General features: G+C 55.3%; 1 protein-coding gene across 2 annotated transcripts in view; it reads right to left on the reverse strand.

Annotated features, from left to right (window-relative positions):
• Positions 1-1,536: 1,536 nt before the first annotated feature.
• The window catches only part of PTPRU (protein tyrosine phosphatase receptor type U), a 79,434-nt gene continuing 53,067 nt past the window's right edge, over positions 1,537-27,903 (reverse strand). Inside the window, exons 16-30 of one of the 2 annotated variants that reach the window (XM_014784071.2) lie at positions 22,752-22,942; positions 22,034-22,109; positions 21,431-21,507; positions 16,055-16,091; positions 15,317-15,414; positions 15,114-15,230; positions 14,187-14,341; positions 12,005-12,140; positions 11,350-11,499; positions 9,577-9,750; positions 6,763-6,903; positions 4,483-4,608; positions 4,208-4,365; positions 2,987-3,122; positions 1,537-2,742 (exon numbers count right to left, since the gene is read on the reverse strand). In XM_014784071.2, coding sequence (XP_014639557.1) covers positions 2,680-2,742; positions 2,987-3,122; positions 4,208-4,365; positions 4,483-4,608; positions 6,763-6,903; positions 9,577-9,750; positions 11,350-11,499; positions 12,005-12,140; positions 14,187-14,341; positions 15,114-15,230; positions 15,317-15,414; positions 16,055-16,091; positions 21,431-21,507; positions 22,034-22,109; positions 22,752-22,942 — 1,835 coding nt within the window. In that variant the 3' untranslated portion in view covers positions 1,537-2,679. The remainder of the gene's footprint in view (positions 2,743-2,986; positions 3,123-4,207; positions 4,366-4,482; positions 4,609-6,762; positions 6,904-9,576; positions 9,751-11,349; positions 11,500-12,004; positions 12,141-14,186; positions 14,342-15,113; positions 15,231-15,316; positions 15,415-16,054; positions 16,092-21,430; positions 21,508-22,033; positions 22,110-22,751; positions 22,943-27,903) is intronic. The other variant, XM_087446412.1, reaches the window with a different exon arrangement.

A 27,903-nucleotide genomic window follows, 5' to 3' on the forward strand; every position in this document is an offset into this window, starting at 1 on the left:
CCCTCCCTCTCTCACTCTCTCGTGCCAGCATTTCTCAAGCACCAGCTCCAAGACGAGCCCTTTGCCAGGCAATGGAAACAATCAGATGAACACAGAAATACTTCCTGCCCTTGAGGAGCTCAATACCTGATGGGGCAGAGTAAAGCTGCATCCATACCACCCAGAATACATATGTATCAGTTAGCTTTTGCTGCGTAACAAATGATCCCAAAACATAATGGCTTAAAGGAAAGAACAAGTTATTATCTCTTCCAGTTCTTGGGGTTGGTTGGGCAGTTTCTGCTAAGCTTCATCATGCAGCTACACTCACCTGACAGGTCAGCCAGGCTGGAAGGCCCAAGATGGCCTCATTCACAAGCCTCGCAGTTGATATTTGCTGTTCATGGGATGCCCTCCACGTGCCCTCAAGTATTCCAGTAGGCTAGACAGGCTTCTGTACATGGCAGAGTTCCAAGAGGGAAAAGCAAAAGCCACGATGCCCCTGAGGTCAAGGATCCAGAACTCACTTGACGTCACTTCTGCCACATTCTATTGGTCAAAGCAAGTCACATTCTATTGCTTGGCCGGTATCTGTGACATACATGTGTGACCCATCAGGTAAGGTTAGAGGTCAGCTGAGAATGGGTGAGGGGGTCAGTTTGTGCCCTAAGTGGGATCATAACTAATAAATCTTTAATTTTTTATTAAATTAGATTAAAGGACATTGAATTATGAGGTTGTCAGAACCGGTCATATCCTTTAACCAATGGAGAAACTGAGGCACAGAGCGTCAGCTACCATGTGAATTGAATTAGTGCATCATAGAGCCAGTTTTCATATGAAGAAGAAACAGGAAGTGTCTTGCCCAAGGTCATACAGCAAGTTTGTGACAGAGCCAGGAGTAACTCAGGTCTCTTTCCTCCTCCCCCTCCACCCCCTGAGGAAGCCTGGGACTGCGAATGGGCTGGGCTCGGCCGCTGGACGATCATCGCCAGAAGAGGATGTCTCCTCTGTCCCATCTCCGCTGTTTTAAACTGAGCCCTCTCTGCACGCCTGGCACCACACAAGGCCCTTCATCACTATCTCATCTGATCCCAACAGGATCATCCCCATTTTACAGACGGGAAACCGAGGCCCAGAGAGGGTAGCTGACTCGCCCAGGGTGTCGCACCTCGTGGGGTCCATCTGCCTGACACTAAAGCCTGAGCCTCCCATGCTGCCCCCCAAAGAGCTTAACCTGGATCCAGGCCCCAGCAGGTGAAAGGCAGATCTGTAGCCCTTGGGGGTCTCAGGATGGAGCCCACTGCCAGAGGAACTAACTCAGAGGCCTGGGTGGAGGCAGCAATAGCCGGGGACACTTGGAACCACCTCTGCAAGTGGAAAGACCCTGAGCGATGTTCTGGTCCACACTCCTAACATTTTATGAGTGAAAAAACCAAGGTCAGATCAGCACTCAGGCCTCTGACTCCCAGTCCAGGGCCCCTCCACTGCACTAGGAGGCTGGGGGCAGGAGAGCAGGCCCCAGTCAGGCGGGTCAGACACACACAGGCCGCTCTGTGGCATTCAGAGAGCACGTTTATTTACAAAGCATTTTACAAACATCAGCTTATGCCTCCCCACAGCCCCCTGCGAGGTAGGTCAGTAGTCATATCTACAGTTTACAGATGGGGAAATTGAGGCACGGAATGGGGGTGTGGCCTGCCCCATTTTAAAGAGAACGTCCCACCCCCCATCAAAAAGTAACACAATAAACAAAAAGAGCATTGATCCTCCGTCATAAAATATACCTTCTTCCTCTGAACTCTATGGTTGTGGGCACCCCTGACCTAGCAGCGCCCCCCTCCCCAGTGGGCAGCCTGACCAGGAGCAGAGGGACCTCAACCCCAGCAGCGGTCATTCAGCCCTGCAGATTGTCACTGGTCCAGGCTGAGCAGGACCAGCCAGTGAGGCCTGGAAGTTATAGGCAGAGGGGCTGAGGTGACTTCATTCTGCAGATGCTGGGTCAGGCAGGGAAGGGGCCCCGCGAGGGCAGGGTAGGGATGGGCAGATCCTGGTTTGGGGAAGCTCAGAGCACACGTCAGGGAAGCAGAAGTGAGAGGGATCATGAGCAGAATATCCCCGGGGCTGCAGGGGGCAGTGGGTGGAGGGGGCTGCAGTTCCCCCAGGGGAGGCTCAGCCTGCTGTGCCCACTCAGGGCAGAGCCCTGTCTCCCCAGGACCCTCACGGACTGGGCCAGATAGGATGCCAGATGCGGAGCCCCAGTGCACTCTCGGCCCATGTCCAGGCAAGCTGGGGGAAACCGTGGTCTGGCACACGCTCGGCAGGGCCTCACTCATGTCTGCCAAAGGCTGGGAAACAGTCAAGGGGCTTGGGCCTGGGTCCCCAGGAGCTGGCAGTTCTGCGCCCCCGTCACTCTGCCAGGCAGTGCCAGGCCTCTCAGCACAGGCAGCAGGACCGTGTGGAAGTGGGCTGGGCTGCAGTCTTGCTAAGCTCCTCCCTGGCCCACAGCCTGCCCATGGGACGCGTCGAAAGGCCCTGCCCACAGCAGAAGGGGCACCAAGATGGCCCAGCGTCCACTCAAGTGCTTCCCCTGTGGGGGCTGTGGTTGAGGAGAGTGGGGGGCACAGGTCTTCCTCATCAGTCCGGGATGGTGGGCCTGGCCCTGAGTGCGCAGTGGGTGCCCCAGGCCAGGGGCCCCCGCTATCTTGACTCCAGCCCCTCCAGGTACTCCAGGGCCACATCATAGCAAAAGTGGTACTGATCCTGGGGAGAGGGAGAGCAGGAATCACGAGCCTGGCCCCTCTCTAGTTCTGGGGGAGAGAGGGCAAGCAGGAGCCCTGGCCCATCTTTGGAAGAAGGGGAAAATGGGGGTAACGTTTTGGCACCACAGGACTAGAACCCAAGGCCCAATGTGGGGAGCAGATATGGGAGAGCGGGTGCTGAGGGGCCTGGCAGGCTATGGACCAGGAAGTTACAAGTAGCTGGGCACGGGGGACACGGCCCTTACCAGGGTCTCCACCATATTGGGCTTATAGTTCCTAAGCGTTTTGGCAGCAAAGAAAACATCCACCAGGCTGTGGCAGCGGATCATCTCCAGGACCGTGGCGCAGGCGCAGAAGGTACCGCTGCGGCCGCCGCCGTTTCTGAATGAGACACAAAAAGTTCGGGGCGGCCCTGGGGCCGGGGCGAACTCAGAAGCGAAGGGCAGGGCCAGGGTTAGGGACCCCAGAGCCGAGGGGCGGGGCCGGGGAACCCAGAAGGGAGGGGTCAAGGAGCCCAGAGGCGAGCAGCAGGATAAGGTTAAGGGGGCAGAGTCAGAGGCTAAGACTGGCATCCGAAGCCTGAAGGCATCTAGGAAGACAGAGCCTCCAGGAGAAACAGCAGATGCCAGAGAGAAACAGGCTAGACACACTCCAAGAGAAAGACACTGGCACACAGACAGCCACGGAGAAGGGCAGCAGAGCAGCAAGCAAAACCCGGAGAGCAGGGTGGAAAAGGAACACTGAGAGCACCAGTCTCCCCCAGCAACACAGACACGAGGCACAAACACACACACACTCCAGTCAAGCCTCCCACACACAGAGACCCTCCCACCCCCACCCCTCTCCCTCCTCTGTTCCTGGACTCCCGGGTGTGGGGTGCTTCGTGGGAGATGGGGGGCAGACTGGGCCCTCAGCCCGCTTCTCGAAGGGTCTCTCCCACTAGAGCCCTGCCTGACTCAGCTCCCTGTCCTTGCACCCAGTGTGCCCAGCCTGGCATGGAAGGGTCATGGAAGGGTCATGAAAAAGTGGGGGGCAAAGGAGTGACTGCACCCAGATGTGAGTGAATAACTGAATTTGTGAATGAGGCACGTGAATGAATGAATGAGTGGATGAATGAAAAAAGCTGCACGAGTGTATGCATGAACAAAGAGGGGAATTCTATTGGCTTAAAACTTGTGCACTATACCGTGGGGTGAACAGTTCTGACAGGACTCTAAACTGGCAAAGGCAAACATCACACAGAGGCTACCGGGCAGCTGTTCAGGGTTGAGTCTACACCCTGGAACTGAGTGGGTTCCTCCAGGGAAGGCGGGGCCAGCCCTGCGTGGGTGGGCAGAGCCCAGGCCACGGCCACCCGGGAGCCCAGGGGCTTTGCTGGCAGCCCTGAGACCCTCCGTCACCCTGGACCTCTGGCCCCGGCCCATGGCTCCTGACCCCCGGCCGCCCCGCGGCGGGCCGGCACTCACAGGCAGTGCACGACGGTGCGCCCGTCCCCGCTCTCCGCCTGCCACTTGTCCACCTCGGCCAGCAGGTGCAGGAAGGCCTTCTTGGAGTCAGGCGTGTCCCGGTACGCGGACCAGCGCAGGAACTGGAAGTGCCGCACCAGCAGGTGCCCCTCCTGCAGCTGGGGCGCGGGAGGCCGGCCAGGGCGACGTGAGCACCGGGGTGACCTCCCGAGGGTCCTTAAAGGCCGCCCCAGCCACCACCCGGGATCTCACCCTGGGGCTCCCAGGTCGCTCACCCGAGAGACGTTCTGCACCCGGAAGACGCGGGCCACCAGGTCTTCATCCGCCGAGCCCGACACGAACTCCACCTCCATGAGGCCGTACTGCTGCCGGCCCGGCTGGGGCCAGTACTGTGGGCACGGCTGGGGCACGGCACAGAGACAAGAGCTGACAGCCGGCGGGCGGCTGCCGCTCACTCCCACGCCGCCTCCACACCCGCCCCGGGACCCCCACACACCCTGCCCACCCTCTCACTCCAGACTCACCTGCAGAGGCCCCGCCCTCCACACTCAGCCCTCAGCCTGCAGTGCACAACTGCCCCGAGGCAGCCTGCACTGACACACTCCGGTCAGCAGGGACAAACCCTCCAGAGTGCGTGCGTGACACTGCCCTGCCGCCACACCTACCACGCTCACACACACTCATGCACGCACACACCTACATGAGGCTCCCTCTTCCAGGGATAGGCCTAGATCACGCCCCCACCCAGCACCCTCGCCCCCTGGCCTTCTCTCTCACTGCCTCTGCCCTCCAGCATCAGCTCACAGCAGTGGGGTGTCCCTGATGCTGTGACACAGCTCAGCACCCCCACGCCTGCCCCAGGACCCCTCCATGTAGTCACGGTCCTAAATGCATCCCCCTAAGCTGCAGACTCAAGACAGGGGAGGGACAGAGGAGGCGCAGCCCCCACACACATACATACACGGGTCCTCCAGACTAGTAGGCCCAGAACCCCAGCTTCTAGTCTCAGCTCCACCTGGAGCCCAGGCAAAGCTCTTCCTTCCTCAGGGCCTCAGTTTCTCCATCTGTAAAATGGCCCCCAGCTCCTCCCAGACAACACCATGCTCTGTCTGCCTTGCTCTCTGACCACGACCACAAAGAGAGAACACCTCCTTCCTCTTTTTCTGGGGTCCCGGCAACTCCTTGCACTCAGGCCTTTGCACGGACTGTTCCCTCTTCACGGATCACTCATCCCCCACCTCTTCACCTAGTTAACTCTACCCTTCCTACACATCAGCTCAGACACTGCCTCCTCCAGGAAGCCCTTCCTGATATACTACCCCCCAGGCTCCCCTGTGTCCCTGTGCCACCTCCACGCTAGCCCTGTCCCTCTGTGCTGTCACTATCGGTTTTTGTACATGTTTCTCCCTAGGCCATGAGATCTCAGAGGGACTGTGTGTTCTCCTGCTGTCTCCCCACTGCCCGCTGCAGGGCCAGGCAGGGAGTGGCCCTTGAGAAAAGGTGGTTGAATGAATGAGCAAATGGGTGACTAGGGAATGATGTCTGTGTGAGCCCCGCTCTGGGTCCCTGCCTGCCATCTTAGCAACAGCGGGTTCTTGCCACATGGGATTCCCTCCAGATCCGCGCCCAGGGGCTGGAGCCCATTACCCTGCAGTCCTGGGTCATTTACGCCAAGGGCCTAACTCATCAAGAGCCCGGTTAACCGGTCTTCTCCAGGCGGCCTTTAAGAGGCCGTCAGGCTCATCTTACAGCAAATCCTCCTGGCCTCGCACAAAGATCTAGGGGATGCGGTCAGGCAGGGCTGGAAGGCCGGGCATCTGAACTTCCCGGGAGCTCCAGCTGTGGGAGCCCCAAAAGGAAATGGGGGCAGCCCCTCTCGCTGCCTCAGGCTGAGGTCACTGAGCTAGTGTCTGAACCAACCTCAATAGCGACTGTCACCCTCATCATCTTCCTCCCTGCCATGTTCTGAGCATCAACTCTGTGCCAGGCACGGCCTCCCACCTACATCTCACATGGTCCTGACAATAACCCCATGAGAGAGCAGGTGCTGTGAGGGTCCCATTTTACAGAGAAGGAAACTGAGGCTCAAAGAGGTAAATGAACTCACCCTAGATCAAACAGTCAGAAAGTAAGAAGGCTGGAATTTTACTCTGCCTCAAAGGCCCCCATGATGGCAGTTTAGTCCAGAGGCTTGGAAGGAGGCAAGCCGGGGTAGGCGGCACACCTCTGCCACTTGCCAGCTACGTGACCTTGGAAAAGTCGCTTCACCTCTCCAGGTCTTAATTTTCTCACCTGAAGCCCGTAAGTGCACAGCAGAGTCCCTGGCACACAGCAGGTGCTCAATAAAGAGCAGCTATTTTTCTCCAGTCTGACAGCCTCGTTTTACAGATGAGGAAACCGAGGCTCTGGGAGGGTGTGTGTGTGACCCATCTAAGGTCACTCAACAAACAAGTGGCAGAGCTGGGATCCAGCCCCCGACTTTTAGGACATGCCCTTGAACACCCTGAGGCCCTGGGCAGCAGGCAGCCAGCCCACCCGGCCAGCGGGGCCCTCACCCAGGCGGAGTTGGACTGGTGCAGCTGGTTGAGCATGACAATGGAGGTGCACCCGTAGTCGTAGACCAGCCGCCAGAAGTCGGGCGTAGTGCTCTGCAGCGGGTGCAGGGTCACGATGAAGGCCGCGCTCCGTGTGTAGCTCTGCAGGGCAACCAGGACTCAGCAGGCCTGTCCACCGTCCCTGCCACAGCCTGAGCCCCTGCCCCACCCTGTCCTCCCACCCTGCCCCCCCTGAGCCGGACAGCTCTGCCCCACAGGACCAGGCTGCCTCCAGTGGCCCATTTCAGAGGTTGGCCGGCACACTGAGGCCCGAGTTGACAGAGTGAGCCCCAGGCCGCTAGTGCCCAAGCCTATGGCCCCCAGGAACTAAACAGCACAAGGTTCCCAAACGTGTGGCAATGGGAGCCTGGGCGTGGTAGGCAGCAGCTGGCCAAGCCTGCCCCCTGCCTCAGGGCCTTTGCATCTGCTGTTCCTGTTGCCTAGAACAAATTTCCCAAGCGTTTACATGGCTCTCCCTCACTTCTTTCTGGTCTTTGCTTACCTGCCACCTCCTCAAAGAGGGCCTCCCTACCACCTCATCAAAAATAGCCACATACACGCCCCCAAAACCCACATTAAATACTTCTTCTGCCTGCTTATTTTTTGTAGAAATTACTAGTGTCTGACTTGTATTGTATTTTTTGTTTATTGTATTATTTGTTTATTGACTGGCCCAACCCATCCCCCATATGCAAGGTTCAGGAGAGCAGAGATTTGGGGGTATGGCCTGTACCCAGCACTTTGTAGGAGTTCAATAAATATTTTTGAATAAATAAATCTCCAGGTCGCTTCCAACTCCATGGATGAAGGGTCTGAGACCCCAACCCAGGGCCCCAGACCAGTGACAGGCACAGACTCTGCTCCCCTCCCGAGCACACCCTGCCAGGAGCGCTGGCACCCGGCCTTGCCCCCTTCAGTGCTCCAGCCCCCAGTCTCCTGCTGGTGTCCTGCCCTGCCCCGCCCGCCCATGTCCCCCTCCCCCTCCCGATGCTCTCCTCCCACAACCCCCTCCCTGGGACTCTGAAGGCTGGCTGACTGGCAGCTCGTCAAGGCCAGGCCCCGCCAGACTCCAAAACTCAGGCCTGGGCACCCGACGGGGCTCCCCGCAGACTGACCACCCCAAACAGACCCCAGCTGGCCCCAGACAAGCTCGCTGCAATCCAACCCAAGAATCAGGGCCCCCTGGCTCCTGGGTCTGCCGGCTCATGAGCCAACAGGCTCTGCCCGGCTGGGATCAAGCGTGTGAGGAATCAAGGACCCCAGGGAAGCTTCTCCACCTGACAGGCCCATTCCCACTCAGGGCCAGGGACCAATGTGACCCTCCCCAGCTCAGAGACTCTCAGGACCCTCAGAGGGCCTCCTTTCCAGCCTCCCCTCACCCCATGTGCAGATGGGCACACTGAGGCCAAAGAGTGGGCTGGGAGGGAGGTCACAGATTCCTAAGTCCCCATCCAAAACCCTCCAGCCCCGTATGCCACCTCTCCAGGACCCAGCCCCCTCGGCAGGCACACGCACACCTACACTCACACACATTCCACCAGGCAGGGTGACAGACAGACGGGCCCCTCTCCCGTCACTCCCTTCAGAGGCTGGGGCTTCTCCTCCCACGCCTGCAGCTCTCTCAGGACGACCCTGGGAAGCGAGTGCGGGAGCTCTCTCTCTTTAGAGAAACCCCTCTGTCACCTGCAGGGTCCCGACAAGGGGCTCTGGCCAGAAACCAGGCCAAGAAAGGCCCACCTCCCTCGCACCTGCCGCGCGGGACTCTCCCTCTCCACGTCTCTCACTTCAACGTGGAGGCACGGCCGGTGGTGACACTCTGGGCCACCTCCACACACTCCTCCCACGGGCCAGCTTGGGACAAGGACTAAGCTTCCTCACTCGGCCCTTCCTCCCTCTTTCCAGGCAGCCTGTCCTCAGAAGGTGTGCGCTGTAACTGCTCCTGGCCCCTGCCACACGTCAAGGCCTGTCCCTTTGGGGAGGGGTGGCCTGTGGCTGTACAGGGAGGAAAAGTCTGCCCAACTGATGAGTGAAGGAGCCGGTCCACTGAGCCACACGCCTAAATCACGTTCTCCAGTTTTATCTGTCTTTTTAAAAAGGGAACACTTTGATCTCCACGTGTCTGTCTCCTGCACCCACCTCCCAACTGTTCCAACAGGAGAGGAATGAGGAGATGCTCACAGGCTCCTCCCCTCAGACAGCAGCATCTTGGAGTCATTCATTGCGCCCTAAAGCCCCTGCTCCGCTTGCAACACCCAATAAAGGAGGTGGAGCCCCCTGAGCTGGGAGCAGGCGAAGGGGCTTCTAAATGGCTTCTGAGTCCTCAGACTATGGCCAGGGTGGGGCCAGGTAACCACTCCAAGCTGAGTCCTGGGGCAGGTTCCAGCTCGATCAGCCCAGGACAAGCTCCCCTGGCTCCAGACATCAGGTCTCAAGTCCCAGTCCCAAACCCTCCCAGCCTCCCCAGCCAAAGCCCCCTGAATCACTCATCCTACCCAGGCTCCACTGGGCCTGATCCTGGAGACAGCCCTGCCTGAACTCCACCACCCAGACCCCCACTCTGGCCAAGAGTAATACCTGAGGGAGGCACAGGCTTGAATGCCCTGAATGGAAGGTCACTGGGGGTAGGAGGGTCACCTCATGGGCCTGGTGTCCAAAAAGGGCAGAGGGTCCCCCCGACCAGAGCCCTCAGCTCTGCTCCTCGGCTCCTGGACCCTCCCAGACGCTGCTGTGGTGGGGAGTCGCAGAGCCCCCCTCGCCCCTCCCCCAAGCCCTCACGTCAGTCAGGGCCGCGTTGATGTAGTTGTTGGGGTCCCCATCGGTGGAGACGAGGAAGGGCAGGCAGCGGTCGGGCGGCAGCACGTCCATGCTGCGGTTCTTGTCCCGGTTCCGGGGCAGCAGGGCGATGCTGCACTCCTCCATGTCCAGCGGCGGCGTGACCGAGTTCAGCGTCTACACGGAGCGAGGAGAGGAATGGGGGTGACGTCCAGCGCTTGCTGGGCCCCCTCACAGCCCTATAGAGGAGACTGGGCTGGGCTATTAGCCCCATTTTATGGATGGAGAAACTGAGGTCCAGAGAGAAGGGAGAGAGGGCAGGGCCCCAGGCTCCCTGTCCAGGCCATGTGGGACCCGGACAGCGCTCTGGAGTCTGAGGTCAGCCTCCGCGCTGCCCGTGTAACCTAGACAAGCTCCTGCATCTCTCAGCCTCACTATTCCTCCACTGTAAAATTGGATAATAATATGCCTGCCTCCACGGGCTGTTGGGAGGATGAAGGGAGATGAGGCCAAGCACTGAGCACTGAGCCTGGCACACACAGGGCTCAATTCACAGAAGGCACAGCGAGGACCATCACTAGCTTATCAGGTGCTCTCATGGAGACAAGCCCTGAGACCCCACGTCTTCCACAAAGCAGGCTCCAGGGACCAGGCAGACGTGGTCACCTTCCTCGGTCACGACTCTGAACAGAACGTTAAGTCCAGAACAGCTGGCACTACAGCAAGCAGGGACTCTGCGTCATCCCTACCCTCTTGCCTTCATGCCTCATGCATCCTCATTCATCGAGTCTGTTTCTTTCTCTTGTTCTTGGGGATCCCTAACAGGAACCCCAGCCTCTCATGGTCTCCAGAGCCCAACATCCTTCTCCAGGAACCACAGGCAGCATTTCCTGTGACATCACTCTGTGCCAGCTCCAGGGCGCCAGGCACCGGGCATGTGCCATCCCATGAACCCTCGCATGATCCCTGGAGTAGAGAGGACATTAAGTCTCTGCCTGCCCAGTGACCCTCTCAGACTTCTCTGGAGAACCAGCCTTCCCTCATCTCAGTCATGTGACATGGTGAGACTGGCTCTGCCCCCAGATCCAGGCCTGGGTCAATCAATGTGTTCCATCTCTCTGGCCCCAGTGACCAGCTCAAGGATGGGCATATGAGAGTCTGGTCTAAGAATTTTGTTGAGGAGCATGGGAGCAGGAAGTGCCTTTTTCTAGAGTGTCCTGACAGTAGAGATGATGTGAGCCTGGCACTGCTGGGAACCAAGGTGTGGGTCTGAGAATGAAGCCAAAAACAGAGGAGCGCAAAACCAAAAACAGACAGAGACTAAGTCTTGGCATCATCATTTGAGCCCCTGGATCTAGCCATAACTGAAGCTGTACCACACTCAGACTTTTCAGTCATAAGAGCCACTGAGCTGGATTTTCATCACTTGTAACCAAAAGAATCCTAATGAATACGAACACTGCAAGGGCAATATTAACTATCTTTCTTTTCTGGATAAGAAAACTGAGGTTTGGAGAGGTAAAGTGACTTGTTCAAGGATACTCACAGCTCTTAACTAGGTAAGCCAGGATTTGAACCCAGGTTTATCTGACTTCAAAACCTGGGCTCCTAACCACTTCAATGCACCACCTCCCCCGCTGTCTCAAAGTCCTTCCTGGGAGCCCAACTCTGTCCCTCCTGCTTGGCCCTCAAGGACTCCTACGGGACTGAGGACCTCCCAATACACTATACACACACTCACTCACACCTACACACCTATACACACTCATGCCCCACCTGGAACTCTTCCCGCAGCTGGGAGGAATTACTCTGAGGGTCAATGCGGATCATCTCCTTGTAGGTGGCCTTGAACTCGCTAACAGGGATGGTAGTCTCCCCACACAGGCAGGCCTCCAGGATTGCATCGTGGATGAAGATGTACTGCTCCTGGAACGAGAGGCAAGACTATGAAGAACCGGGGGGGACTGTCAGCTAGACATTTTGGGGTGGTGGCAGGGCAAGTGAGCTCAAGGCTGCGGCAGGGGCACTGTGAGGTAGGGTCCATCCACATGTCACTACGGGTTCAACCAACCCTACTCAAAACAACCTCATGGACATGTTCCCTTATCTCATATTTCATCCCTATGAGAAGCTTTGAAGGTGAGGGGACAGCCCAGGGTCACACATTAAGTGAGAATACAGACCGGGTATGTCTTGACTGCAGAACCTATGACCTTGGCTCACTGCTGTTTGACCTCACCTGGCAGAACACAGTGGAGCTGAGTGTGGGAGGATCCTAAGAGGTGAGCAGGCCAAGTTCAGGGGTGCAAAAGAACAGGGGAAACCTTGGATGGGGAGGAGCCTAAGGACACCCTTCTGACACACTCCACCAGCTGTGAGCCCCTCACCCAAGTCCTGGAGGGGGTAGCGGGGAGAGGGCTGCGTCTCCCACCTCAGTCTGGATCATGTTGACGCGCCGGGAGCAGAGGGTCTTCACGCAGTTGTAAATGTCCACGACGCCCTCACACTCTGCCATGTCCAGCATCACATCCAGAACGATGTAGCAACCTGTGCGGCCAGTGCCCGCGCTGGGGAGAGAGTGGCCCCAGGCCAGGTCAGGGCCTTGGGGAGGAAGCCCGGGACCAGGGAGAAGAGAAGAGGGGCCCTGGGGTGCCTGGCCATAACTACACCACACAGGGGACAGGGGGACAGTGAGGCCCCACCCCGGGCAAGGAGGAGCCAGGGAGAAGACTGCTGGCAGAGCTGTAGTGAAATGTGATACAGGATGGGCCTTGGGGAAGGAGAGGAGGGAAAGGTAGGGAGAACGCAGAGGTGAAACTTAGCAACTTCGATTGAGGGCGAGGAACAAAGGTGATGCTCAGAGCTTAATCCTAGAACGTTCTTGCCTCCTGGACGTCCCCAAATCTCCTGTCCATCCTTCAAAGCCCCACACACTCATACCCGCTCACATACTGGGTGGAGCCTCCCCAACCCTCTAGCAGATGTCATTCTCTTGAGCTCCCAGAGCAATGCGGGCAGGCTTTTATTAAAACACTCTTCCTGCTATGTGGTCATTGTTTATGTGGCTGGCTCCCTAACCCGACTGAAAGCTCATCAAGAGCTCGGCTATGTCGGATCCATCGCTGGGATCCTCAGGATGAGCAGAGTTGAGAGGAGCGGGGAGAGGACAAAGATGACACCAAGATTTCAAACTTGAAAACGGTGGTACCGAAGTGTTGGCAAGAAGATATACCAACTGGGTGTCCTACACGCCACTGTTGGGGGCTTAAATTAGTACAACCACTTTGGAAAAGCGTTTAGCAGTATCGTCTAAAGCTGAACGTTCGCACAGACAGCAATTCCACTCCTACGTACGTGCCTCACAGAAATGCGTGTGTACATTGGCCCAAAGACGTGCAAGAGAATGTCCTTAGCAGCACTATTCATAATAGCTCAGAACTGGAAACCACCCAATGCCTACTGACAGCAGAATGGATAAACACACTGGGGTTTCTTCATCCAGCGCAATAGGATACACTATGCATGAATCTTACAAACATAAGGCAGAGGGAAAGCGTCAGACACACAGAGCACACGCTGCGGGATTCCATTTATGCAAAGTGCAAAACATGCAAAACGAAGGTTTAGAAGTCAGGACAGCAATTGTTCTGGGAGGGAGGAGGGGCGTAGAGACCGGAAGGGGGTTTAAGGGGACTTCTGGGTGTTGTTAATGTTCTGTTTCTTGATCTGAAGTGCTGGTTATTTCACAGGTGTGTTCAATGAATTTTTGTGAAAATTCATAGTTATACATACACTTATTATTTGTGCACTTAGCTTTAAGTATATTATACATCGATAAAGTTTATTCTAAAAAGACAGTACGTTAAAGAAGCCGAAAGAAATCAAAGAGAAGCTGGTTTGGGGAGGGCAGGCAGGGAGAGGATGAGTCTGCCAGGTGGCATTTGGGGAGCTGATAAGAACCCAAGTAGAGGAGCCAGGACAAGACACATAGGCCAAGGACTTCAGGGCCCAGGGGACTCCCCGAAGTCCCAGGGTCAGAGGTTAAGCTCTCCAGGGGCAGACTGGGGGCAGGAACAGGACAGGGCAACTGGGCCCCAACTTAAGAGGCAAGAGGAAGATGTGGAGCCGGGGAGGAGGCAGAGCAGAGAGGAAAGGCAAATGGGGTCACGGGAGCCAACCAAGGCAGGGGCTAGGAAAGGAAGGAGCGAAGGTCAAAGCCATAGAGGGTGAGAGGGCCACGGGTGAGAAAAGGCCCTGGGCTTGGAGAAGAGAAGGGGAAGTCCTTTCCAGCACCTGGGCCAAACCAAGCACGCGGCAGGTGTGCAACGCACACTTGCTGAATGGAAACGAATGGAACTCGATCCTGCCTGGTCCTCACCAACCCCGGACCCCTCCATGTCTCCAGCGCCTCCTCGGCACCTAGGCCAAGGGCTCACAGGTCTTGGGGAGCACATGACAGCGCCGACCTCGGAGCTGAAGCTCACAGGGCAAAGGGCCCTTGGGGGTCATCCTCTCCTGTCCTCTAAGCAGGATGAACCCAAGCCCAGTCTCCTACAGGGACCTTGAACCAAGCCCACTCCCAGCCCCTCTTCTCGGGATTCCCAGCGCCCCACCTGCAGTGGATGACAATGGGCCCAGCATCAGGGGGCGTGGAGGCCTTCACGCGCCGGATGAAGGCCAGCAGCCCCGTGGCGTGGTAGGGGACGCCATGCTCTGGCCACGCCGTGAAGTGGAACTGGCGGACCTCGTGCCGGGCAGTGTAGCCTCTCTGGAGAGACAACAGCAATAACCATCAGAGTCACTGCTGGCATCTATTAGACACCTGCTGTGTGCCAGGCCCTGTGGTGAGCATTTGACCGAAGGATCTCACTTAATCCCAATAATAAATGTATGAGGTAGGGATTAACGACTCATCGCCCAAGCGAAAAAACTAGGGCTCAAGGAGGAGAAACTGCTTGCCCAAGGTTAGACCAGACAGATGCTACGTGGGACTTGGGCGGGGGTCTGCCTGATGCTATTAAACACCTTCTTCTGCCACCTGGTTTCTGTGTAACCCAGCAGGTCATTTTGACTCTCTGGTCTTAGTCTAAAGGGGGAAACTGTCTTTCCTCCGAGGATTTTGCAGAGGATCAAATGGATCACGGACAGGAGGACATGGCCAGTCGCTGGCCCGCTGGCCTCTCATGAGTGACGTAACCACTCAACCTCACTTTCCTTATCTGTAAAATGGGGCTAATGGTAAACACCTAATCCCACAGAGCTTTCCAGGGCTGAAACAGTGTGTAATGGGCTCAGCCCAGTGCCCAGCACAGAGCAGGACCAACACCCGACAGCCACTGTCATCGTCTCCATCGTCTCGACTTCCTCGTGGAGTCGCCAGCAAAGACGGTTCCCTTCCTGTCCTTCCACGGCGCTCACAGCGGTTACTGAGTAGCTGCCTTGCTGGGGAGGGCGGCGGTGCCCTCCTCACGCCCGTGCTCCTGGGCCAGGGGATGGGGAGGTGGGCTCTGCCTGGAGGGGCCAGGTGCCGGGAGACTCACCCGCTCCAGGGCAAAGGTGCGCACGACATATTCAGCCAGAGTCTCCGTCTTCACCAGCGTGATCTTGATGTCCCCGTACATGTCCGAGTCCTCCGGCCAGTACCGTGAGCACTTCACCTGGAGTCCCCACGGCGCAGGCTCAGCGGGCTCTTCGCCCCCCAGCCCTCAGCCACCACACCCCCTCTCCCCAGGGCCCTGCTTACCCTTCCCACCTCCACCAGCTTGGTGATCATGACAATGCTGGGACAGTGCTCCTGCCACACCATGCGCCAGAAGTCGTAGACCATCTCGGGCTTCGGCCCTGGGGGCGCAGAGGGTGCATAGCCCTGAGGCAAGGTCTCCGCCCAGGGCCGGCACCCCCACTGCCCAGCACCACCATCCCAGGCCGGGAGGCTCCTGAGCCCCAGTGGGGGTTTGTGTTCACCCCACACCCACCCACCAACTGCCAACTTGTGCCTGGAGAGCCCTGGGGGTGGATAGTATCAGGCTAGAGACCCCAGTCGTCCTGAGTGGAATCCAGGAGGCAGAACTGGAGGGCTAGACCATTGGTCCATAGTACAAGTCTCCAGAAAGGACAGACAGATGGACAGTCGGGAGAAAAGGACACAGCCAGAGGGACCCAAGCAGCCCCCAAAGTGAGGCACAATCCACACCCTTGAGTACGGAGCCTGGCTAGCCCTTCTGCATGCACCATCTCGGAGACAGACAGATGGACCAGGGAGCTACAGACAGGCTGAGCATACTGGGGAGGCACAAACACAAAGAGGGGGCAGAGAGTGATGGCCAGGTTCCAGAAGACCCAGCCAGAGAGTAGGGATCAGACAGACAGAGACAGAGAGACAGAAGGGAGGCAGACAGGGACTGAAGCAGATGAGCAGGAAGACAGAGAGCAGCAGGGGGCATTCAGCACAGGGGGGCACATGGGCAGAGGTGCCAAGTACCTTGAGTGGCTATGAAGTGGTTTGACCTGTGGTAACCCTGCAACAGGAGAAGAGGGCGTGTTAAGACCCCAGGGAGCAGCCCCTCACTTCCCCAGACCTCCTCAGCCCTCCTCTCCCAGAAGCAGCACACACCCCCAGGGAAATGTCCCACCTCTTCCCCAGGAGGGAAGGGCGGCCCTGTCCTCCCAGTCCCGGAGCAAGGAGGGAAGTGCAGCTCGGACACCAGAGTCTTGGGTCTAAACCCATCTTTGTGTGATCCCAGAGAGGACACGACTCCTTCACGGGCCTAGAGGGTCTCCCCATCCATAAGTGGGGGATTAATTATCCACAATCAGCTTATAACCTGGCTGCTGTGTGGAGACAAATAAAGTGCAGGGTCACTCTGCCCTGTCCCCAAAGCCCCAGAGGCCCTAATCACCCCAGGCCCCAGGCTGGGTGTTGTCAGCTATCTCAGCCTCCCTCAGGGCAACCAGAATAGGCAGTGCCCCCTCCCTACCACCTCAATCACCCAGAGCTTGAGAGCCCAGATGAAGGTTTCAGGTGGGGAGCAAATGTGCACAGGAGTTACTCACAGCCCCCAGATAAAATATTTTTTAAATCTTTAAAATCAATGATAATAATAAATATTTTGAGACCCTATTATAGTCATATACTGTGCTAAGCACTTTAGCTGAATTATCTCTCACAAAAGAGAGGCCCAGAGCCCTCAGGCTGAGAAGAGGAACCAGCTGGTCTCCCACTCCCGTCCTGGGGCCACAGCCAGCCATGAGTCCTGCCCACACGAGATGCCAAGTATCAAGGCGGGCAACACAGGATAGGTTAGAAGCACTGCAGGGCTGGTGCAAGAGAAAACAACCAAGCTCGGCCCTCGCCTTAAGTTCACACATGCCCTCAACACAGCTCCCACAACTCCTCTGGCCCATGGGCTTCCCAGGCCCAAGGAGCCCTCAAGTCAGACTGCCAAGGTTCAAATCCCAGCTCTACACAGCTCTCACTAGCTGTGTACCCTTAGGCAGATCCCTTCACTTCTCTATGCCTCGATTTTCACATCTATAATATGGGAATAATTATAGCATTTCCCTCCTAGGGCTGTTGTGAGGGGTAAATAAAGCAACACATGTCAAGGGTTTGGCACTGTGGCAAGCATTAAGTCAATACTTAATCAATAGTAGCTATTATTACTACTACTCTAAGCATCAAAGAGTACCCCTGAAGATCCAAACAGTGTGGATGCCAAGAATTCCTGGGGCACAGTGGTTTACTATCGGGTTTAAGAATCCCGGGTCACCCTCGCAGCTCTGCCAAGTAGTAGCTATGTGACTCTGGGCACTAAGAGGGGACTTCTCAGCCTCTAATGTGTGCACGAATCTCCTGGGGATCTTGTTAAAAGGCAGATTCAGAGTCAGAGGGTCTGGGGTGGGGCCCGGGATTGTGCATTTCCAACCAGCTCCCAGGTGGCACCGATGCTGGGCCTCAAAACACACTTTGAGTAGCCAGGCTCTCAGCCTCTCTAAGCCTCCGCTCTCCTCTGCAATATGAGGATACCTACACACAATTCTCATGAAAATGACCAAAACGTGGTCAAAGTTACCAATAATGAAAAGCCTCCCAGAGTCACTCAGCCCTCACCACTGGAACTTCCCCAGGTCTAGCCTAATTCCCTCCTGCTGTCTCCCTAGCCATTGCCGCCGCTTCAAGTCCTCAGCAGAGATGCTGAGCAACGGGAGTCAGAGGGGAAGATGGAGGCGGAGGATGGGAAAGGTCCAGCAAAGGTGCTGCCAGTAGCTGCCCTCCTACCCCCAGCACCGGTCAGACTGGGAACAGGCTGCTCCACCTAAAACCAGTCTGCCTAAGAATTCCACGTGAAAGCAAAGGCCTCTTGTGATTCATCCATCTCTGTCCGTCCGTGCCCAGCACACTCAAATGCTAGTCACTAAATACAGTAAGTAGCTGAACAAGTTCTTAAATAGATAACCCTCAAAATATCTGTATATTAACTTTTCAACTGTATACGTGCATTATTGCACAATTATATTACATAGAGGACACTGAAATGGAAAGTTGAATACGATCAGGCATTAAAGGAAGATAAGTCAATCACCTAGAGCACACCCACTTTAGAGATGGGCATCAGAGACCACTGATCCTCACACTCCGGGGCATCAGCATGTCCTAGGAGCCTGCTCCGGGGGCAGACACCAGGGCCCTCCCTGGAGTCTGATTCAGGAACTGGGGGATGGACCACTTACATTGCGGGCAAGACCCTCAGGGCATCCCGATGCTCCCCAAAGGGAGAGAACCACGGTCTAGTGTAAGGGTCAAGGGCTCAGGCTGGGTTTGAGGCCCAGCTCCATGCAGCTGTGAGCAAGTCACTTAACTTTTCTAAGCCTCGATTTTCTCATCTGCCAAATGCAGGTAGGTGCCTACCTTGGAGAGTGTGGTGACGACGAAATGATGCGCCTGAGGCGCCAGCACAGGGCAGGTGCTCAGCCAAGGACACCTTTATTAACTGGCATTTGAAGACATATTAAGCCAAGTCTTCTAAGGCTATTTCCTAAGAGTCTGACAACATCCAACCAAATGGGAGGGATTTAAGAGGACGTGGTTTGCTGTGTAGAAGCTGAGATGTGAAGAAGCGTAACGATTTGTACTCATCAGCTCCTGTAGGGGGCGCTAGGGCTGAGTGTATCCACTGCATTCCCCCGGCCTAATATTCCATTTAAATTTGAGAACTTTATGAACCCAACTGGTTAAGTGCACTCAGAAGGAGGGGGAAGCCTGGGAGCACATCCGGATAACTGCCCATCCCCAGCAGACGTGACTGCAGGGATCTTTCACTTTATGAATTAGGCATCTCTGTGTTGTCTGAAAGTCTGATATTTTTGCAATTATAAAAAGCAAGAAATACATTTTTAAAAGAAAAAAGGAGATCAAATAGAAAAGGTACCCACAAAGCAGCAAACAAGCCCCTCAGACATCAAATACTACGAAAATAATATATAGTAAAAATCAAATCAAACGATCGCTAGACGAATTAGGGGTTGTTTTAATTCTCAAAGGCCCAAAGATGGCACAATTTTTAAAAACAGAATATCCAAACTGCTCCCCCAAAATACACCATCTAAATGGAGCGCAAAGTGGTTGGGGTGGAGTGTCAAGCACACTGATCACAAAGGGATTTGAACACCAGGGAAACTAGTTTTAAGGGGACCGACCGGGGCCATGCTTGCTTCCTTGAAGCCTTGACCCCAAGCAGCAGAGACAGGAGACCCAGGGCAGCTTCCCCTCACCCCCAGAGGGCCCCACAGAAGGTGCAGCTAGTGAGGACTCATCGGACATGGGGAGCTGGAGGACGAAGGTGACAGAGGTGGTGGCCGGTGCAGAATGGGGCCTGGGGAAGTGCCCCCAACACTGCTGCCTGTCTCAGGGCAGTGTAGGATGGGAGGGAACTGCTTACAATAGGAATGGTGTTGAATCCTCAGCCCTGGGTGGCCCCTGGCCAGGCTGCTAAAATGGACAGCTGGTGTTGGGCACACGAATGCAGGGGAAGGAGGACAGAGACAGAGAGAGAGAGATAGCCAGAGACTGTCAAAGAGTCTGAGGTACAGCCTGTCAGACAGACAGGAGGAGGAGGAGGAGACGGGGAGAGAGATACTTACTTGACGGTTTATCCGAATCTTAATGATTCCAGTGAGGGAACAGTACAAAGCAAAAGAGACAGATATTAGGCCAGAGGCAGATGGAGGTGGACGGAGCACAGCAGTGGCCAGAATGGGTGATGTGAGCAGGGGAGGCAGAGCAGAGATGGGTGGACCGGAGAGGGGGGAGTGGCACATCCCTGCTGGGGCCCAAGGAGAAGCCAACTGGGACCTTGAGGAGACCAAGAAGAGGCCCCCTGTCACCAAAGCTGCCCAAGTCTGAGAGGCCAGCCCCAGCCAAGGGAGAGGATGGGAGGTGGGGAAAAAGGCCAGGAATTCTGGACAATATAGGGTAGCACATTTGGCCCCCAGGAGGAGGGGAAGAAGAGGGAGAGGAGAGAGCATCTCAAGAGTCCCTGACTACCCGCCCCCATGCACACCTTCCTCCTCCTACACACCTCGGGCCTCTCTCACGCTGCTCCCCACCTGGGATGTCCTTCCTCTTGCTCTCCAGCCACCCAAAGCCCGCTCAAGCCCTCCCGCCTCCATGCAGCCTGCCACAGCCAACCGTGGCCCTTCCACTAACTGTACTATGTGACTCGGGGAAAGTCACTCCTCTTTCTGGCCTGTGCTTTCCCACCTAATCTGAAATCAGCTGACTTGTATATACGTTCACATGTCTCCCCCACTAGAATCTACATGTTCCAGGAAAGCAGGGACATGTCTGCCTTGTTCACTGCTGCATCCCTGGTGCCTGGCACAATGCCTGGCTCATAGTTGGTGCTCGAAACATAGCTGATAAATGAATAAATGATTCTTTCCCAAACTTGGCTTGCTGCAGGGTATGAGAGTCTGAGCAGGGTCCCTGGGCCCTGGGCTATCTCACCCTCACCCACACTTGGGGAGCACACTCATCACCTTTCTTCACCCCCAAGCCCAGGCTCCTGGCTTCTGTCTCTGATTCCTCCCTCAGTCCCATCAGACCCAGTTGCTGCGCGGACGGCAGGAGAGCCTCATGGTTAGCAGCAAAGGCTTTGGAGACAGACAGGCTGAGATGTGAGCCCCTTCTTGACCACTCACTAGCTGTGTGACCTAGGACAAGTAGCTTCACCTCTCTGAGTCCCAGTTTCCTCACCCATAAAGTGATGTCATGATGCTAACTATCTCATAGGGTGGCTGTAGGGATTATATAAAATTAAATATTTGGTATAAAGTGCTTAGCACAGCGCTTGGCACATAGTTCATGCTCAATTAACATGAGTTCTTAAAGTACCACTCTGATAACAGTCATATCACTTTTAGAGACTCCCTGGTGCCCCCAGGAAAAAGCCCCAACTCTTTAGCCTGCCATTCGAGGCCTCACAATCCAGCCCCTGCCTACCCTCAGCCTTACTGTGTATCATGGAGTCCCACCTCCAAGTCTCTTGGCCCTGACCCAGGGGATCCTTCCTCACCTCTAGGCCTGTCTGTCTGCCCTCTTCCCTTCATTCTGCTTCAGTGAAGCACCCCCGTCTCTCAGGCCAACTCCAGAAGTCTGCAGGAAGCCTTCCTGATGGCTGCCGCCCACTCTGTGCTCCCCGCCTCTGAGCTCCCTGGCACTGACTGTAGGAGGTGGGGATGCCCAGAGCCCAGCCATCTGAACCCCCATTTATTCCCTGACAGGTTTCTGCCCTGCCTGGACAGTAAGCCTGGAGCGGGCGGGCCAGGTCAGCAGAGATGGCAGGGGCGAGGCACTCACGTCTATGTAGTTGGCGTTAATGTAGTCCACATCAGGGTCGCCCAGCATTGGGTGGAGTTTCACTCGGTGCCGATCATCTGGAAACACAGAGCGGGTGGCCATAGGGTGGGCAGGGGCTGAACTGGGAAGCCCAGAGCTGGGGCAATCAGGGAAGCCTACCTGGAGGCCCGAGGTGGGGCACGGGCAGGGCAGCCAGGGAACCTAGAGGCTCAGGGCCAACCAGCTGGCTCTGGGCACCATGGGAAGCAGGACAGGCCAGGGGTTAGAGACCAGACTGCAATGTCAAGGAGGCCGGAGGTCATGTGCCGCTCAGGCAAGTATTAGCTGTGTGACTTTGGGCGAGGAGCTTAACCTCCCAAGCCTCAGTCTCCTTATCTGTAAAGTGGGGATTATAAAACGTCCCACTTCACAGGGTTATTGAGAGGAATACGTCAGGCAATGGGTGTAATGCTCAGCGCACAGCTTGGCATTGGTAGGCCCTCAATATACGGCAGCCGATACCACTATAATCTCTGAGGCTGCCCCAGGGCCACTCTGGCTGTGCTCCCCGCCCTGTTCCCTCCCACCCGCTGCCCCAGACCCCAAGCCCTTCCCAGGACTCACAGGCAGGCGCGTGCTCCTGCCGGCCGCCCTTGAGCTTGTCTTTCTTCTTTGTGGCATCCCAGCCTTCAAAGAAGCTCTGCCAGGTGCGAAAGCGGTAGTCAGTGAGGGAGGGAAACCCCTCCACCGGTAAGGCCCCTTCCTGTCAACAGGGATGATGTGGGCAGGAGGTGGGGGGACCACAACGAGGGCCAGGTTCAGGGCTGCACTTAGGGCTGGAGAGACATTTTAGAACGAGGGTCGGGTTTGAGTAAATCCAGTTTGAGTTGGGAAGAAGGTAAAGGTGAGGGTCAAATTAAGATTAGGGTGAGGGTGGTGTCAGAGTCCAGATGGAGGCAGGATGGGATTCAAGCCAGTGCTGATGGAGTTTAGGAGGAGAGTCCGGGTCAAAGTCAGACTGGGGTGAGGTCAGAGGTCAGGGTCAGTGTTGGTGGTCAGGTTCAGATTAGGGATGGATAAGGATTATGATCAGGTCCAGATGGAGACTGAGTTAAGAGTCAAGGTCAGATCTCAAATCAAGGTTAGGATGAGAGTGAGAAACCAGGTCAGTGTGAGATTAGAATGAAGGTCAAGGTCAAGGTCAATAAGGGTTAGGTTGAATTGGAGATTGTGGAGCAGGCGTCCATCTGGGGCTAGGCAGAGGGTTGCCAGGGTCAGGGGGCACAGAGAAGAGAGACCAACGAGGCCCGGGGAGGGGTCCCGGCTGGACTGGGCCCTGCACCTCGTACTCCTGCTTGAAGCCGTAGCCCTCGGCCGTCTTCATCTGGTTGATGTGCTGCAGGAGGTCGGCCACACGCACCGCGGGATGCAGCTGCGCCGTGTGGTATGGGGAGCCCTTCCGGCCACACGGACGCCGTGGAGAGCCCCCCAGGAGGCTGCTGGCCTCAGAGACCCCACCGCTGCGCTGGTCCCCTGTAGTCAGAGAAAGGGGAAGGGGCTCCTGACACACACAGGCCCAGCCTGGGGAACCCCGGAGGGACTTGGGGGGCTGAGGGAGGGAGCACGGCCAGCATGGAAGACGGCTGGCTTATTCCCTGGAGCCAAGCAGCCTCCCTGGGCCCACCCTGTGTGACCCTGGGCAAGTCCCTTCCCTTCTGCATCTGGGTTTCCCATCTGTCAAAGGAGCGGGTGGGATCACGTGACCTCCGAGGGCCCTTCTGGCCACGCCCTGCCTGCTACAACCCTGTGATCCCCTAGTTCCACCCTGCTGCTCCCCAGCAGGGCCCACCCCTCTGTGACTTCATCGTGCTGCCTGCAGGGGGCAGCGCTCAGCAGAGCCCAGGGCCACCCCTCCTTCCTCCCCCTCTTCCAGGGAACAATCTGGAACATTAGCAACTCCCAGCAATTACCCCCATTCAAAGACAAGCAAATTCTGAAATTAGCTGCTGTCGTCACCCCCTCTGCAGATTAACGCGAGGCACCTGAATAGAGGGTTTCTCCTGCGCAGGCATTTCCATTGTCAGCCCATGCAGGGCCTCAGCCAACCGGGGAGCAGGTCGGGAGGTTCACAGTGCCCCCCACACCCACCCAGAGAAACTATCCCCTATCCCCCAGACCCACCCACTCCCCGGCTCTTCTCGTCAGCACCCCCAAGGACATCCCATGCTGGTCCCGAGATCAGGTCCTGGGACTGAGGGAACAGCCCACTCAGTCACACCCTCCCCACACACTTAATTAACACTCATTTCCCTCCCCTGTCCTAGGTGAGGTGCAGGGGCCTCTTCAAGGCCAGCCCTCCACACTTCTCACAGCTGCTCTCTGCCCACGTCTGAGGGGACAGGGGCAGGTGGGGAACTCCCTACGGGGCCTAGATGCTGGCCCCCTCCCTTCCCTGTGCCTTCACACACGCTGTTCCTCTGCCTCAAACACCCTTCCCCTCCTCTTTTGGCCTGGTGAACTCATTCTCACCCTTCAGGTCTCAGCTGAAATGACCCTCCTTGGGGAGCCTTCTCAGTGCCTGGCCTCTAATTCCTACGCGTGTCTAACTGACAGAATGAATGCATGAGCACCGGGCAGACCCCCGCATGCAGCTCCTCCCCCCACACTCCAGTCCCTGTCTCTTCAAATCAGGAAGACCACTAGGGCCTGCTTGGGCTCCCCCTTCCTGGGCCACGATGTGAAAACTGCCTCCCGGTAGAGAGGCAGGGGAAGGCAGGACCCACCTCATTTGTCTCTCTTCTCTCAGGACTCACAGTCCTGAGCTGCCCGTCACCCAATGTCTGAAAACAATTGTTTCGCATATTTGATCCCCATTTCTAGTTGCTCACAGCTGGAGGGCAGGCCATGCGCCAGTTACACCATCACGGTCAGGTGCCCCAAACCCTTCATTTAAAGATGGGGAAACAGGTCCAAAGACAAGAGACTTGCCCAATGTAGTGGCTGCCAAAGTGTTTTCCAGAAAATACTAGTCACACCAGATGACTAAGAGGTATTGCATGAAAAAGAAGAAGAGGAGAAGGAGGACGAGGAAGGGTTCTATGTTTCAAAGGAATCTGTGAAATTCTGGCTTAAACAAAAATAAGTAGGTTTTTTCCCTGTAAGAGATCTCGGGGCTTCCTGCACCGAAGTGTGCATTTTAAATCTCCAGGAGACGGGTGGAGATAGCAATGGTTCACCACCGTCTTTCTCCATGGAGGGCTTTTTTTGTTTGTTTCATGAACCATCCTCAGGGGAACACAGTGTAACGTGGAGATTAAGAGACAGCTCTGGAGTCAGACAGGCCTCAGATCAAATCCCAGCTCTGCATGTGACCCTGGAGATGTTACTCTCTCTAAACTTCCGTTTTTACCTGTCAAATGAAGATAAAAACTGTTACTCTCCAATACGATGATGTAGATGTTAAATGAGGTAATGCGTACAAAGCACCGAGCCCAGCTCCTGGCACACAGTGAGCACCTGCAGACGGCGGCTGTTGACATGATTAGTAGATTCCAGGAAAGGGAGGAACCCCTTGAGTCTCAGAAAGCCAGGGCAGTTGGCTGTCCAGAGGGGGCCTTTCTGTCTTGGTCCTTCTCCACTGTAGCATCTTGGTCCAGGACCTGACAATTCTAAAGAGCATCTACAACAAACATACAAGACAAGTGCAAAGATTTCAAGAAAAAGGATTTCAGCTGACTCAAAGAACTCAGAGACAGAGAGGTCCTAGTGCTCTTTGTGAAACCATGCCGACAGCTCCATAGAGAACTCTCCAGGTGGAGAAGGAAGCAAACGAGGATGGTGGAGAATCTAACAGCTCATCCCCGAGACCCTGAAGGGCTGGCGGCTATGACGCAGCCTCAAAGGAGGCATGGAATCATCCTGCAATGGCTGAAGACAAGCAAAAAATGCCCCCTGGCTGGGATCCTGATGGGAAGCCAGAGCCAAATCTGGGTGGCTTCCAGAAGAGCCTGAGGGCGACACAAGATGTTCTACAAGTAAGACCACCAGAAGACAACAGGATGATGTTGCCAAGAGGGCCCTACATTTCCTGGGCCCAGAGAAGACAGGTCCCTATCTCCTTGCCCACAAATTCCCATGGGATTTAAGACACACAGACACACACACACTCTCACCCCACTACCCCTCAAGGACCAGCTTGCCCACAGTTGGCAGCCCCTGAAAGGGAGCAAGAGAGGAAAGAAAGTGAAAGCCAGACCTCAGCTTCAAGGTCGCCTGGGGTTCTCCCAGGCTCTCCCCAGCTCCATCATGATTGTGGCACATCTTTTGGGAGTAACCACTGGACAGCTGATGTTCTCAGGGGAGGGCTGAGGCCCAGAGAAAAGCACACTGGGTCTGGAGTCAGAGAGAGCCTGAGTTCAAATTCTGACTCAAGTCACTTGACCTCTCTGGGCCTCAGTTTCCTCACCTGAAAATGCGAATCCTCAGATCTTCCTGAAAGATGAGCTCTTTCCCCAATTCCCATCCACCCTCAGATGAAGACAGGCCTCAGTTCTACAACCCAGGAGCACTCTATACTTTTCCTTCACTGTTTGCAATTGGCAAATGACTTTAAAGAAAACACAGCCTGTAAGAATAGCTAACAATAACTAACATCCTGAGTGCTTTCATATGCCTGGCACGATTCTTAAGTCATTGAATCCTTAGAGTATCCCAGTGATGTCGGCACTATTGTTACCCCCCTATCCAAATGAGGAAACTGAGGCCAGAAGGGGCAAGTTACTTGTTCATTAAGTGGCAGCAACAGGATTCAAACCCAGGCCCATCTGACTCTGGGTCCTGTTATCCACCTGCCTTCTCTGTTTCCCTCTTCCTGATACAGGAGCATTTGTGGTGATGAAAGAACCTGGCACTTAGGTGACAAACCACTTGGCTGGAACCCACTGGCACCTACAGAGGTCAAGAGCTCTGGATGGATGGGGCCCAGGAGGGTTTGAGGGTTTTCACAGGCAGGATTTCAGAGACAATGGGGGCACATTCCAACATCCTGGGAACATTCCAGCTGGCTTCTCACGGCCAGCCTGCCACCATTTACTCAGCATGGTAGGTCCCTATTTTAAAATTTGCATGTAGAGGATGTATCAAAATCAACATGGCTTTCTGTTCTAAACCCCAAAAATCTGGCCTCCACTGTTTGGAAAAGAATAGAAGGAAGTGGAGGCGAGACCAGTGTGGGGCGTAGAGAAAGAGAGAGAAGGTGCAGAGACTCAGCTCCAGTCTCCCGAGCACGTCTCAAGTTTCCCAGCCGTCACACCCTCCCCCCTGGCCTGCATCCTGCCTGCAGGGCCCATTCCCTCCTCACCAGCAGTCAAGTCTTATCCATCTCAGCCGAAACTCTGACCACCCCGGCTCAAAGCTCTACTCAAAAGTCCAGCAGCACTAATTGTACCCACCATCCACATGGCAAGTAGCCTGGTGCTGACTTCCTGGGTCAGTCTCATCTCCCCAACTAGTCAGTGAGTTCCTTGGGAGCAGAGCCCGTGTTTCCTGCCTCTCTGTATCTCGAACAGCAGCACGGCCTGCACCCACGCGACCCTCACCTCCCACTCTCCCCAACACCCACTTGAGTTTTCAGCCCAGTCAGACCTCTCCACGTTTTCCTCAACATTTGCCCATGCTATTCTTCACCCATGCATGCCCTTTCTTTCCCATCTCTGCCTGTCCAAATCCCACCCACGCCTCAAGGCCTAGCATGGTACAGTAGAAGCAGCAATTTGCAACTCAGAAAGACCTGCATTTAAACCCAGGCTCTGCCACTTTCTGGCTGTTTGACCCAGACAAGTGACTTCCCCTCTCTGAGCCTCTGTTTCACCATTTGTAAGATGAAAGGTTGACAAGAGCTACCACTATAGCAGGGCTGTGGTGAAAATTTAATGAGAGAGATCACAAAAAGAACAGGATAAATAAGGGCATGTCAATGAATTTGAAAATGTAAATGAAATGGACAAATTCCTAGACATATAATTTACTAAAAGTAGCTTGAAAGAAACAGAAAGCTTGAATAGTCTTTTACTCCTTTAAATAAACTGAATTAAAATTTTAACATTTTTCCACACAGAAAAACAAAAAAAAGATTGTTCTACAGGTGAATTCTACCAAACTTTCAAGGTGTCAATTATTCCAGTTTTCCATAATGTAGGAAAAAGAGAAGAGACCTCAAAGCATTTTATAAGACTAATACAATCTTGATATCAGAAATCAGACAAGGAGAGTAAAAAAAAAAGAAAAATTACAAGGCAATCCCATTTGGGAATACAGCTTTAAAATCTTGAACAATATTATAATTACATTGAATCCAAAAATACACTAAAAATAAAATGTATTGTGACCCGGTTGAATTTATCCCAGGAACTGAAGTTTATTTTAACATTCGAAAACCTAAAAATGTCATTCACCTCATTAACAAACTAAAGAAAAAAAAATAGGACATTACAATA

The sequence above is a fragment of the Ceratotherium simum genome, chromosome 22, assembly GCF_057802395.1.
Source record: "Ceratotherium simum simum isolate JZ-2026a chromosome 22, ASM5780239v1, whole genome shotgun sequence".
Classification (NCBI taxonomy): Eukaryota; Metazoa; Chordata; class Mammalia; order Perissodactyla; family Rhinocerotidae; genus Ceratotherium; species Ceratotherium simum.